The sequence below is a fragment of the Calidris pugnax genome, unplaced genomic scaffold (assembly GCF_001431845.1).
Source record: "Calidris pugnax isolate Ruff unplaced genomic scaffold, ASM143184v1 scaffold36, whole genome shotgun sequence".
In the NCBI taxonomy this organism is placed as follows: domain Eukaryota; kingdom Metazoa; phylum Chordata; class Aves; order Charadriiformes; family Scolopacidae; genus Calidris; species Calidris pugnax.
The window spans coordinates 767,898-780,055 of NW_015090825.1; the positions used below are offsets into that span (position 1 = coordinate 767,898).

Sequence of the window (12,158 nt, forward strand, 5' to 3'; positions counted from 1 at the left end):
GATTTCGGTAAGAAGGAAATACTAAATAAAAAAGAAGTTCTATGGAAGAAGAACCTTGAAGCAAAATCCACTGACATCCCAAAGAATGCATTTGGCCCAGCATCTTTCTGATGAAATCCTGGTAAAGATTCCTTTATAAAAATTGAGCCCCCAGAACCAAATACAGTAACTGAGCAGTTGTGCTGCCATCAGCTGAGCTGCGTAAAGCAGAGCAAGGCATCCCCCAGAGAAATACCAACAAGCCTCACAAAGCCTCCAGGCAAGTGCCTTTGGTGTGTAGGCAATGGACATTGTCTCCACCCCTTCCACCCGCCCACAGCCCAGCCCAGCCATGCGCAGCGTGGTTTCCACCTTCTTGGTTTTGAAGCCAAGAGAGAGAGAGAGACGGGCACCCTGTCAGGGCAGGAGCTGCACAGTCCTTCAGCTCTGGATGAGGGGGAGAGGGAAGAAGGAAGACAGCAGAAGCAGGGGTGAAGGGGGGAGTGAGGAGAGGTTAAACCTTCCATGGAGGGATTTCACCTGCAGTCACCTATGTGGAGCATCGCTTTCCTGTGGGGCAGCATCCTTCTCCTGCCCAGCACAGCTGGAACACCTGCAATGCTGTAAGAACCTCAGCTGCTTTGCATACTTGCTCTGGTCTCTGGGGGATGCTTGGGGGGTGGTGGTGAAGGTGTGACAGAAACAGGACAGAAGTCCTAAGACCAGGAGTGTTTTTCCAGAGAGGCGTAATTTCTTACATTCCCAAGGTTTCACTTGGTTCTCCTGTGTCCTTCCCCAACACTCCCCCTAACACTTGGCTCTCCCTTTAGTGCCCTTTACAGAGACCATGCATTTCTGCAAGGACTCAGGCAGAACAAACTCCTGCTGTGCTCCCGAATATATTTCCTCTTGGGATATGTTGTTCTCCCAGAGCCATAGGTCAGCATTTAAATCTTTAGCAAACAGATCTGGGTGCCTTTACAAAGCGGGCACACGCAAGCCCAAGGTATCTAAGAGGCATGCTCTTTGTAAAGCAGCGTCTTCATTCTGGCTTCCCTGGCCGTCTGCTCCCTCCACACTTTTTCTCAGACCTCTGGCAAGGACAATTGCCAGCATTGCTTCTCTTCATATACTTTATCAGGAATGCAACTCCTGTTCCAGCAGGCTCTGCCGTGATATACTGGCTTGGGAACTTGCTCTTGCTTTTTGAAGGCCTTTGCTTTTGTAGCCACAGAATAAGTGCAAACAGAAACATGGCTGTGCTCGGACAGTAGGTCTTACAGTGGGAAATCTGTCACCACTGGGATTCCTCCTGCTGTGTGCGGTGTGGCATGCTCAAGCCTAGTTATAAAAAGCTTTTCCAGTGGGAAATCTTTAAAAATCTTTTCCAGCCTCTTCCTCTAAGACTCGTTCCACCGCCTGACACAGCTCCCGCTCAAATAGCACTTTACTGCTCGTTCCCCCCTGTCCCCTTCAGCATGAAGCTTTGCTTTATGGAAATACTGCTTGCTTCAACAGACAGTCTGCTGTCCCGCCTGTATACCAATAGGTTTTTTTTAGATTGATGAGAAAGTAATCCAGACTGAGTCTTGGGATCCTCGTGACAGTCTCAGAGATGCTGTCTCGTACTTTCATAGCTCAGAAGCAAGGGAGAGAGGTGAATTGTCAAAGGGGTGTAAGAAAATACTCCAGAAGAAAGAGCAAGGGAGGTATGGGAGATTCAAGCAGTGAATCTGTAGTGCTCATCCCATCCTCTTTCTCAGTGGCAGAGGGGATGTGCTGTGAGTCAGCTTAAGTAGGAAAACCAAAATCTCATTGTCATCAGGTCCCCTAACATTAGCAGCAGACAAGCTGCCCAAGGCAGCTTGACAGCAATCGAGTGTGAAAGCGCCCAAAGCTCCTGGCTACCAGGACTTTGACTCCCTCTTGCCAGGGTGCTGAGCTCCAGCTGAGACCTGCCAGCAGGTCACATCCCTGCCTCCTGCTGTTCCGACCTTTCCAGGCTCTGCCCTCATGCCACTGGCTGAACCTGTGCAGAGACAGTAAGCAGGAGGAGTCAGTGACAAGACTTTTCAAACCTCCTTGAATGTTGGCTTTTCCTTTGTCCTAGTTGCTGCAGTAGAGTATAAGATGAAAAAAAAAAAAAAGCCCCCCAAAAAAGAACAGCTTCTTGGCATTACCCGTTGGCACAGCTGTGAGAGTAGCCAAGGAGGTGTGAGATCTGGCAGAAGAGAGCAAGGAGGTCAGGATTGTCAGAAGCTGAAGATGAGGTGCTGATGAGACTGTGTCTGGGACATGAAGCCAGGACACTGGGTCCCATACGCCTGGCACTGGTTCTGAGCCCAAGAGTAGCTGGTAGGACAGAAAGCAGAAAACCAATCAAGCAAGGTGGTGATGATACGTAGCGTGGTGCAGTGAAAAGGCTGAAGTGCTGCAACATAGCCAAGCTCTGCTGCTGATCCCTTGGGTGACATGGGGAGGTCTCTTCACTATATTCTGACTTTCAGTTTCGGAAGCAGTGACTTCATCTTTTTACACGTGCATGCAGCATGTAGTATACACTCATGTTAATGGCTGCAGTACCTATAGATGAGAAGAACAGCGTGGTGCCCACTGGCATCGTGACAGTGGAATGAAGAGACCAGAAGTCTTATTAGGAAGTACCCAAATCCGATGGTCAAAACCTGTCCTCTTAGACAATCGGTTTCACTTGACTTTGTTTTTTCTTTTTCCATAGAAATTATGCCGTGGCAGTACCATCTCAGCTCTACTACCCCCTCTCAGAGACAGTGTGCCTCCAGCTCAGCAGAAAGCAAGCAGTCCCGATCCATGTGACAGTAACCTTGCAAAGCAGAGCTGGGAATGAGACTCTAATCACTCAGTCCATCTCTCAGCTCACCTTCTTTCATTGCACAAGCTTCCAGGTGAGAAAGATATTCTCAAGGGTTGTCAGTAGGATGGATAGTGCATGAGTTCTGCTCTTGCTGGGCAGGAAGGCAAAGAATTAGGTCCTCCTGTGGGGACATCTTAATCGGGCACTCAATCTTCTGCTTCAGCCTGTATAGGTCTACCAGCATCCTTCCTGCTGCGTAGCCCCACTGATATTTTACTCTTCTAGAAAACATTCAGAAAAGTACTGTAAGTTCTTTCAGGACAAGAAGAACTGGAGCAATATAAAAACAGTATAATAATCATTATTCCAAAAGCCTGGGGATCCATAAATGGGATCCCCCCTGAATGATGGTTACTGATATGCCTGCAGGTCCCTCCTCCTGTTGGAAACCCCGACGAAGTGGCTTTTATTGTTATCACAGTCCTGGGAGCCAACTCAGAGTTTCAGAAGAAACAGAAAGTCCTAATCAAGCACACAGACAAGAAGACTTTTATCCAGACAGACAAATCTGTGTACAAACCTGGACAGATTGGTATGGAGAGAATGCCATGTCTTGGGAGAGAAAGAGCAGTCCTCAGGCCACGAAACATGGGGTATCCTCTAGCATTTGGAGCAGGACCTGCTCTGTAAGGGAGAAGGGGTTTCATCTCCCTTCTAGGCTTTGAGGGATTTGGGGATACCTCTTTGCTACACCAGCATGGTGCATGTTTTCTCCACTGCTGGCCGTACTCAGCCAGTGTGAACAGGGCTTATGTGTTTTGGCTGAGGCAGCATGGTGCATGTTTTCTCCACTACTGGCCGTACTCAGCCAGTGTGAACAGGGCTTATGTGTTTTGGCTGAGGCATGAGAAAAGGTTCAGATGCCACCATGCTATATTCATGATTGCTCCAGTCAAGGCCACGATAGTCTGTCAGTGCCCTAAATCCCTCTTTCTCCCACAGACTCCCTCAGATGAGGATCATGGTCCTGCAGGCCCCCTCACTGCCCTAGCACAGCTCAGAGCACCAGTGGGTACGGCTGTTTGCCCTGTGCCCCTCCACCCTTTCCGCTGGCATGACTTTCATTGCAGGCAAGAATGGGTGCCCCACTACAGATCCAACATCCAAAAAAATGCTGTATCTCACCAGCACAGCCAGTCTTCCCAGAAAACCCCACACCACCTTTCCTGCCCCTTGCTTTTTTAGCAGGCTGCCAGGTCTTAGCAGGGCTTTGAGAATAAGCCCAGGAGTGGATGGCTCTAGCTGCTGCCCACATCCTCTCAGTGAAGAACATGGGCACATCTTTCTTAGCCATCCATTCTTACTGTTTTTAGCAGACTTGATTTCATTTCAGCCAGTCCTGTTTTTCTTTTGCTCTGTAGTCAAGTTGCGAATCGTTACCTTGGATCAGAACTTTATCGCCAGCAACAAAACGGTAAGTCAAGAGGGAGGAAACCTTAATAAGTCTGAAAATGCTATGGGCTGCCTCCTTGACTTCTGGATCAGTGCTTGGCCCAGCTCAGTGATCCATCTGTGGACGGCCAGTCTCAGTGTTGCTTTGGGTGCTCACAAACAGCTTTGGGCACCATTTGCAACGTAAGAGCTGCTCGCGATGTGGGGACATGGGCAGTCGCTGGGAACTGCTTAGGGAAGACTCATGGATGGCTGGGGGATAAGAAAATTCTGGGGAGGTGGGTAGGACTTACCTGAAAGCATCCCACCAGTAACTGTTGTTTCCTCCCCACAGCATCGCCTGGTGGAACTGAAGGTAAAGCTTCTACTTCATTGAAATTGGTCATTTCTTCTCGCCTTGGGCAAGGTTTGGAGGTGATGGTGGGGAAACGTGAATGCGGAAAACGAGTTACCTCAGAATGAATGGGAACAGTCCTCCACTTCTTCCCCTTCCTTCCTTTAGTATCCACACAGGCTTGGCAGTGCAGTGTCGTGATACTGATCACACAGGGTCCCTGCAGTAAACGATGGATACCACTGAAAACCAGTCCAGCAAACTTTTCTGGAATGGCCACAGGACTTTTAGTCCCTCTAGCCTGTGAATTGAAGATTTGTGAAAATCCTGAAGTTTCTTTAAGGAGACTTTTATCTTTAACATACCAAAAATAGAAGTTGTGTTGTGGCTACGCAGCTAGAGAAACTTCCTAGAGCAGCTAACAGGACATTGTTTTTAAAATCTGTTCTAATATTATAGGTGAAATATGGACTGCAGTCACCTGAGCTGAGGAAAGGTATCTGAAAGCAATGGGGAATTTGTAATAACCCATGCAGAGAGGCCACAGCTCCAACTAGCAATCGGCAGTAGTTAATACACATTTGCATGCCATACCCACCAAGCAATGGGTACATAAACACATGGGTTCTGAGACACCTATGTGTTACTTTATGCCAGTTTATACAAACATAGTACTCTGGTCCAGCTTCACCCTTTCAAACAACAGTTCCTCCTTGTTCTGTGTGTTTATAAAGCACTCATCAACTCATCACTAAGTCCTTCCTGTCTGGGCAGTGTGACCATAGTCAGAGTTCTGCGTCTCACCCTCCCAAAAACCAGCAGTGGGAGAACACTGCCCATCGTGGACCGACTGTGACAGTCAACAAAGCCTCCAAATGCCCTCGCATCCCAGGTCTTTGCATCCTCCTTTCTATACGGGGCCTCGTGGTCCCCTGCATGAAGTCCTGGGCTCATTTCCCCAGACTTCCCTGGGGATTCAAGATAGATAGCCCAAGTAGCTCATGCCTTAGGCAGCATGTGCTGTCAGGACTGACCCTCCCCAGAGTGACCTGGGGGCTATGCCATCTCAGATCATCACAGGGGTTTCTATCTCATAGTAAGACAGGCAGGCAGTAAACCACAGTTTTGCAGCAGTGAGATGTGAGATGGTGCTGCTAACAGAGAGCAATAGTATGATAGATTGACTTTGTCAATGAGACAGGCAGAAAAGCCCTGTCCTCTTCAAGCTTGGACTCACCTGAGTGCTGTAGCAGTGCCATAGACCTGGGCTCCTGGGGCAAGAGGATATGTGCTCAGACCATGCTGTTGTAGCTTGGACATCCTTCAAAAGAGTCTCTTCTTACACTGGTAAATAACTACTCTCTACTCCTGCCTGTGCAGGACCCCAGAGGGAATAGAATTGCACAGTGGCTGAACGTCACACCTGCAGGAGGCATTGTGGATCTGTCCTTCACTTTGGCTGCAGAAGCGCTGGTTGGAGAGTACACCATCAAAATGCCTGACCGCACGCAAACCTTCAGGGTCGAGGAATATGGTAAGAGTCTCAGGGGGCTGACAGCAGCAGAGAAAGATATATTGCCTCCAGCCCCACCTCTCTCACACAGGGTTGAACGGGCCATGGAGCTGTGAACAGCTGTGCTAGTACCTGAGATGTCCAAATGCCTGACAGCAGGTGTAATCACTGACTTTCACTCATCCCCCTGTGTCCTGGGGGTGGATTGAGGCACTGCCCCACAGCTGTGCTCTGGGGAGGAGACTAAGGCTGCTGCTCCCACCACACTCCCCTGGATGAGTTGCTGGTGTGTTGCTACCAGGCCCTGTGCTGGTAGGCAGGGAGTGAAAGGAGAGATTTCTTTTCTGTGAACAGCCATTTGGGGATGACTGGAACAAATTAACTCTCTCTTGTCACTGAATTATATTTTTCTTGCTTTCACACAGTGCTGCCCAAGTTCAGTGTCTCCATCCAGATGCCTCAGGTGGTCACCATCTTGGAGGAGAAGATCCCTCTCCACGTCTGTGGCATGTGAGCTGACTTACCGTGACAGAAGGTGCATTCTTACTGGTTTGGAAACTGTGTAGCTATCAATAACTGAGTTAAAAATGGTCTCTGTTAACCCTAACCCCATCTCAGAGTCTGTTACTTTGGCATCCCTTGCTAAGGAATTCTCCCAGCCTCTCACCTTTCTTCATATTCTCTTTCCCTACCTTTTTTCTCTGTGAGTTTGAAAGTGTGGCAGTGTATCCCTCAGTGCAGCACGTGCCCTGCAATACAGTACCTCTGCTGCATTGATTAGTGCCAGCGTGGGAGGAATAATGACTCAACTTGTGGCCAGCACAGTGTCCACTAACATGCCTGGTGGGACCAGTATTGACTTGGAGAGAGCTCACCCACCACTGCTTCTATCTCAATCTGATGAAATCATTTTAAATCCTTGGCCTCTGCTGAGCTCACAAACAACGAAGATACTGCGGGCTGCTGGGCTGTAAAGCTGCAAACCACAAGCTGGTATCCTTTACCCTTGAGAGAGTGTTTCTGTATGTGAGTGTGAGTCCTCTCTGCTGTGTTTGCCAGGTACACATATGGGAAACCAGTCCAAGGTAGTGTGAAGGCTGTGGTGTGCCGTAAACATATCCGCTATAATCGGAAGTCTTCCAAAGCCAAGCGCAGTATTTGTAAGGATTACACTGGTAAGGTGAGCACATGGGACACCCACATCTCTTGCAAAAGAGAGGAACTGGGGCACAGAGAGGGAAGAATACTAAAGCAAAGAGTGGGACAGACATCAGCTATTGAAGGAGTATGCTCTTTGCCCGGGGATGAGTGACTGATATATCTTTAACTCCCCAGGGTAGCAATCTTAGCCTCTCTCAATTATTTCTCTGGCTGCCCTTAGATGCACTCAAGGAAGAAGCATCTGTAGGCAAACTATTGCAGATTTGCCTACAAAACAGATAGTGCAACAGGGCAATAAAAAATGCAAATACTGACCGCATAGATTCAATTCCATTGGATGCTTTTTAGCACCACCTTTTAAGCTGGTGTAAACACCTATGTGCTGTTTCCCAGAAACAGCTGTTTGGGAGATACAGAAATTACTTCTTACTTCTTGCATCTCAGCGAGCAATTCAGCTCGGCACAGACTTCAGTTGTTCATCCCTAGGGTTGAATGAATGTATCTATACTTGTTCACATATTTTTAAGTAGCCCAGCACGTATCTTAAAGATAAAGCCTGCCCCAGAAGAAGTAATCATGTTGTCAGGGAGGAATGACAACTCATGTTTGCTACTGGCACATGAGTGAGCGTATAGAGATGACACACATGAGAAACAGTGTCTCCTATTAGTGACTGCTGCACAGAAAGTATGTTTCATGCCAATATGGGAGTTGCTCCTTTAGCTCAAGTGTCTTAGTCATGTACTTTTTAAGACTTCTGGGCCTTGGGTTTGATCTGCACTGCAGAAGGGATTAGTACATTCATGACTGGTTAACAGATACAATTTCACATCCCCAGACAAACGAGGATGGCTGCTTTGCCACTGAGGTGAATCTTAAGATCTACCACCAGAAGCGTGGTGACAATTATGATTTCAACCTGGAAGCTGTGGCTTTTCTGAAAGAAAGTGGAACAGGTAGCAAAAACTGATTCTAGACTTTGTGGAAAATCCTTTACTTTACACTCATACAACATACTTGTCTTTGGATTTTCATCTGTAAGACTCCTTATGGATCCTTGTGTCTTCCCATCAAACCACTTCATCTTTCTGCACCGGCTCCTGTGGGGTCAAGTGTTCAAAGGGTTGTGTCTTCCTCAGGAGCACCATGGCAGCGTGGATGTTCTCATGTACCAAACCACTCAGGTCTGACTCACATAGGACATGTGAGTTCTCCCAGTTGCAGGATGGACTTTACCAGTATGATTGCTCCTTTGCAAGCTGTTGTGGCCAGTCTAGCTCTGGCAGTCACCTTGGTTTGGCAAAGATGGGCAAGAGCTGCTTTTTCTCATCTTCTAGTCACAGTAGAAATGTGCTTAGAAGTGGGCCAGGCCAGGTTCTTTTGTTCTTAAATCATACTTCAGAAAAGTCCATTGAAACAAGAAGATACTCAGAGCAACCAGTGACTACCAAAGCCCTGACTGTGTACTGTTAATAGCTCCTTGTCAGATTTATCTCCTCATCCCAGATAGGAAGAGGAGACTACTTGTCCAGAGCTGCTGTTAAATAATCCATCCTGTAGGATTTCCTCTCTTACAAAATTTTGCAAACCCTTCCTCACAATAAAAAGTTTTGCAGACCCTTGCTGAAAACAGTGACCCCTTCACTTAGCAAGCAGCTGCAGTGAGTTCAAATGGACACCACGTGGTGAGACAGCAGACTGTAAACTAATGTGAAGGCAAGGAAAAATGTTGCCTTCTACTGACTCTGCTGTGAGAATGGGGGGAGAATGCAAGTGGAAAATTATGAGTAGGACCATCTTAAACAAAGTCAGAAAGAGCATTTTAGAGCTGTCTGGTAGAGACCTGCTGGTAGACTACTGTCATTCTAGCAGGTCAGAATGTAGGAGGCACGACTGCCGAGTGTGTTAAATGACTCCTGTAGTTACATGGGAAAACCACAATCCCCTCATGAGTGATTGTCCATCCCATTCCATCAGTCCATCCAATCTTGCTGCTTTTGCTCAGACACATGATACTCACCTGCATGTACCTCCTGTCTTTCCCAGGAGTGGAGTTCAACGCCACTGAAAACTGCAAGGTCACTTTTGATATCACAACTCTCCAATTCTGGGGGACAAGCTACTACTATCAGCAAGGAGCTCCCTACTATGGAAATGTAAGTGACAGCAACATGGGAAGTCCAGCAGCGGGGCCTAAGGAGATGGTGGGCACAGAAATCCTGAGGGATCCCCTTGCTTTGAGCTGCCCAAAGCTGCTACCATGGTCCACTGTCTCAGTCTCTCCTTTGACATGTCTACCAAGGGGTAATCCAAAGATGTGGCCACAGGACAGGCACATGGCTTTGCCAGATGAAATGGCTGCTGCATAAATGGGGAGGGGTTGGCGGAGTTAGAGTTCATCCTGAGAGTCCCTTTGCAGAGAAGGGAAATGGGACTTCTACTGGGAGGTAGATTTTCAGTCCTGAGGCCTCCAGTTCTCTGACTGTTCTCCGTATCGTTGCAGCTGGAACTCAAAAGTGCCAATGGGACACACCTGAAGAACAAGGAGGTGATTCTTACAGTGTCCTATGGCAGCAGGAAGCAGACCAAGTCCTACTTCACGGATGACACTGGGATGGCCCCTTTCACCTTAGAGACATCAGCATGGAACAACAGCAGTAAAGTTCTACTACAGGTTAAGCCCAAGAATTGCATTGGATTTGGCTAGCAACAAGCTATGCCTCCCCCAAACATATTGTCTGTGTCGTTGTCTTGGTATAGCCAGGGAGACTGAGGCATGGAGCAGTGAAATGACAGATCTAGGGCAAGAGGAATAGCCCATAGCAGAGACAGCATTCTGTCCCCTGATGTTATACACAGTCCCCTGGCTGTGAGGAGACATGATGAGAGATGGGGCAGTGGACAGAGGTCCCATGAAGTTGTGACTGAGGTCTGTCTACACAGCACCTCCATCTGGGGTATAAAGGGCTTTGTGGGGCTGGGCAGGGACAGAGAGCAAAGGAAGAACTCCCACATGGTATGGAACGGGAAAATAAGAAAGGAGATAGGGAAGAAACATCTGAAAGTACATGTGGAGAAGAAAACAGCAGTTACCAATTTGAATTATGTTATGGTGTAGGGGAGGACTTTGTAGAGTAGGGTAGATGGTTGGACTCGATGATCCCAAGGGTCTCTTCCAACCTCAATGATTCTATGATTCTATGAGAGTTAGGAGAAATCTGGTATATAAGAGGAGAAAACTTGGGAGAGATAGAAGGAAGGCTAGTAAGGAACCAATTCCTGCAAGCCAATCCAGAACGGAGGAGGTAAGGACCTAAAGAGGGATCAACAACGAATTGACAGAGAAAAGTTTGGATCTGCTTTCTCATGAGGGAGGAAAGCTCTATTGTCTGGTTGTAGGGGTAAGTTTCCAATACCTGTCCTATCTAAACTCTAAGGTCAAGGCACTTGGAGGCAAGCCCTCAGAGTGTATAACAGTATCTTAGATGGTGGATCGTGATGTTGCTGGAAGTCTATAAGATGTTAATATCATAGCCTCAGTGCAGATAGGTCATAGGTCAAAGACGAGCAAGGCTACTGGTTTTCAGTTGTCCCCTGCCACCTCTACCCTATGGATCAGGAGAAGTGCTAAGAGAAATACAGTATGCAAATGGAGTAACACTGAATGGTGAAATACGTTATCAGGGCAGATCCATGCTGACACTTTCCCCACATGTACCAGACAGAAGCAAAGGGTTCAGTGGTTTGATCCAGGGACTAATGAGCCACTCTGCACAGTCTAACGATCTGGCTCGCTCTCAGGGTAGCAGCAGCATTGCAGAAGCTCAGGCTGTAGCCCAAGTCCTCGTAGCAGACAGCTCCCTGCCTCCTGTCCAGGCACTAGTTATCCTGGAGCATGGGGAAGCTCCACAGAAAGGGGCTGACTGAGCATGGCGTAGGTGGAAATAGCCACCTTTCCTCAGGAGACTTCCGAGCCCACTATCCACTCAATCTTGGTTTTGGTGTGGGGTGGGCTGTAAGAAAAACCTTCAGGCAATGTGAGCCACCTTTTCTCTGCCACAGGCGAAGACCCAGCCGGAGGACTTAAGCGGTCGAAACGTGAAGGTGTCCCATGGCACTGCATCCCTCACACTGAGGGCCTTCTACTCTTCCAGCCGTAGCTCTGTGAGGATACAGCCGGCGCAGGCAACGCTGCCCTGTGGGGACGTGCAGCGGGTCACTGTGCACTATCACATCCTGGCCACAGAGCTGGGGGACGGGGCTGCCACAGCGGACTTCTACTACCTGGTGAGTGCAGGGCAGCGCCAGCAACCAGGGTCAGCTTTGCAAAGGGTCTGCGTCAGCACGGAGCCCTTCGCTGGCCCAGAGACATGGAGCAGAGACACCATCAACCCTTTGCTCTGTTCGTTACCCCGTAGGCTTTGGCCAGAGGATCCCTTGTGCATCATGGCCAAATAACAGTACCTCTTGATCCACCATCAGGTAAGAGCATCTAAATCATCTAAATACCAGGAACAGATTAAAGACCCAACAGGAAAGCCCTTCCAGCCCAATGAGGAAGGAGAAAAAAGAGATCTGAGACCAACAGGAAACAACAGGACTGGCACAAAAAAAATCAGGAGGAAGTGGCAAATATGGTCTCTGTCTTCTAATTCCCGTATTTTTATTTTTTTTTCTAATCAAACGATGAAATTGTCAGGAATTCTCAGAGACCTCCAAGAAAACTCACAGAATCTTTTTGCTGGACTCAGGTGGAAAGTCATTTCTCCTCCAAGTACACGTTGTTGCAAAGATCCCTTATGATCTAAGGTTACTGCTACAAAATGGCACTAGCCTACATCCTGGTCTAGCTGTGGCCTCCCCAGAAGCCAGGCAGAATAATTTC

General features: G+C 48.1%; 1 protein-coding gene across 1 annotated transcript in view; it reads left to right on the top strand.

Moving 5' to 3' along the window:
• Positions 1 to 427: 427 nt before the first annotated feature.
• Positions 428 to 12,158, top strand: part of LOC106886870 (alpha-2-macroglobulin-like protein 1) — a 28,378-nt gene continuing 16,647 nt past the window's right edge. The window contains exons 1-13 of the mRNA XM_014940130.1: positions 428 to 602; positions 2,717 to 2,903; positions 3,242 to 3,404; positions 4,234 to 4,286; positions 4,599 to 4,619; positions 5,979 to 6,132; positions 6,537 to 6,621; positions 7,171 to 7,291; positions 8,112 to 8,229; positions 9,320 to 9,429; positions 9,777 to 9,947; positions 11,336 to 11,560; positions 11,692 to 11,755. Of these exons, the coding sequence (XP_014795616.1) occupies positions 505 to 602; positions 2,717 to 2,903; positions 3,242 to 3,404; positions 4,234 to 4,286; positions 4,599 to 4,619; positions 5,979 to 6,132; positions 6,537 to 6,621; positions 7,171 to 7,291; positions 8,112 to 8,229; positions 9,320 to 9,429; positions 9,777 to 9,947; positions 11,336 to 11,560; positions 11,692 to 11,755 (1,570 nt within the window). The 5' untranslated portion in view covers positions 428 to 504. The remainder of the gene's footprint in view (positions 603 to 2,716; positions 2,904 to 3,241; positions 3,405 to 4,233; positions 4,287 to 4,598; positions 4,620 to 5,978; positions 6,133 to 6,536; positions 6,622 to 7,170; positions 7,292 to 8,111; positions 8,230 to 9,319; positions 9,430 to 9,776; positions 9,948 to 11,335; positions 11,561 to 11,691; positions 11,756 to 12,158) is intronic.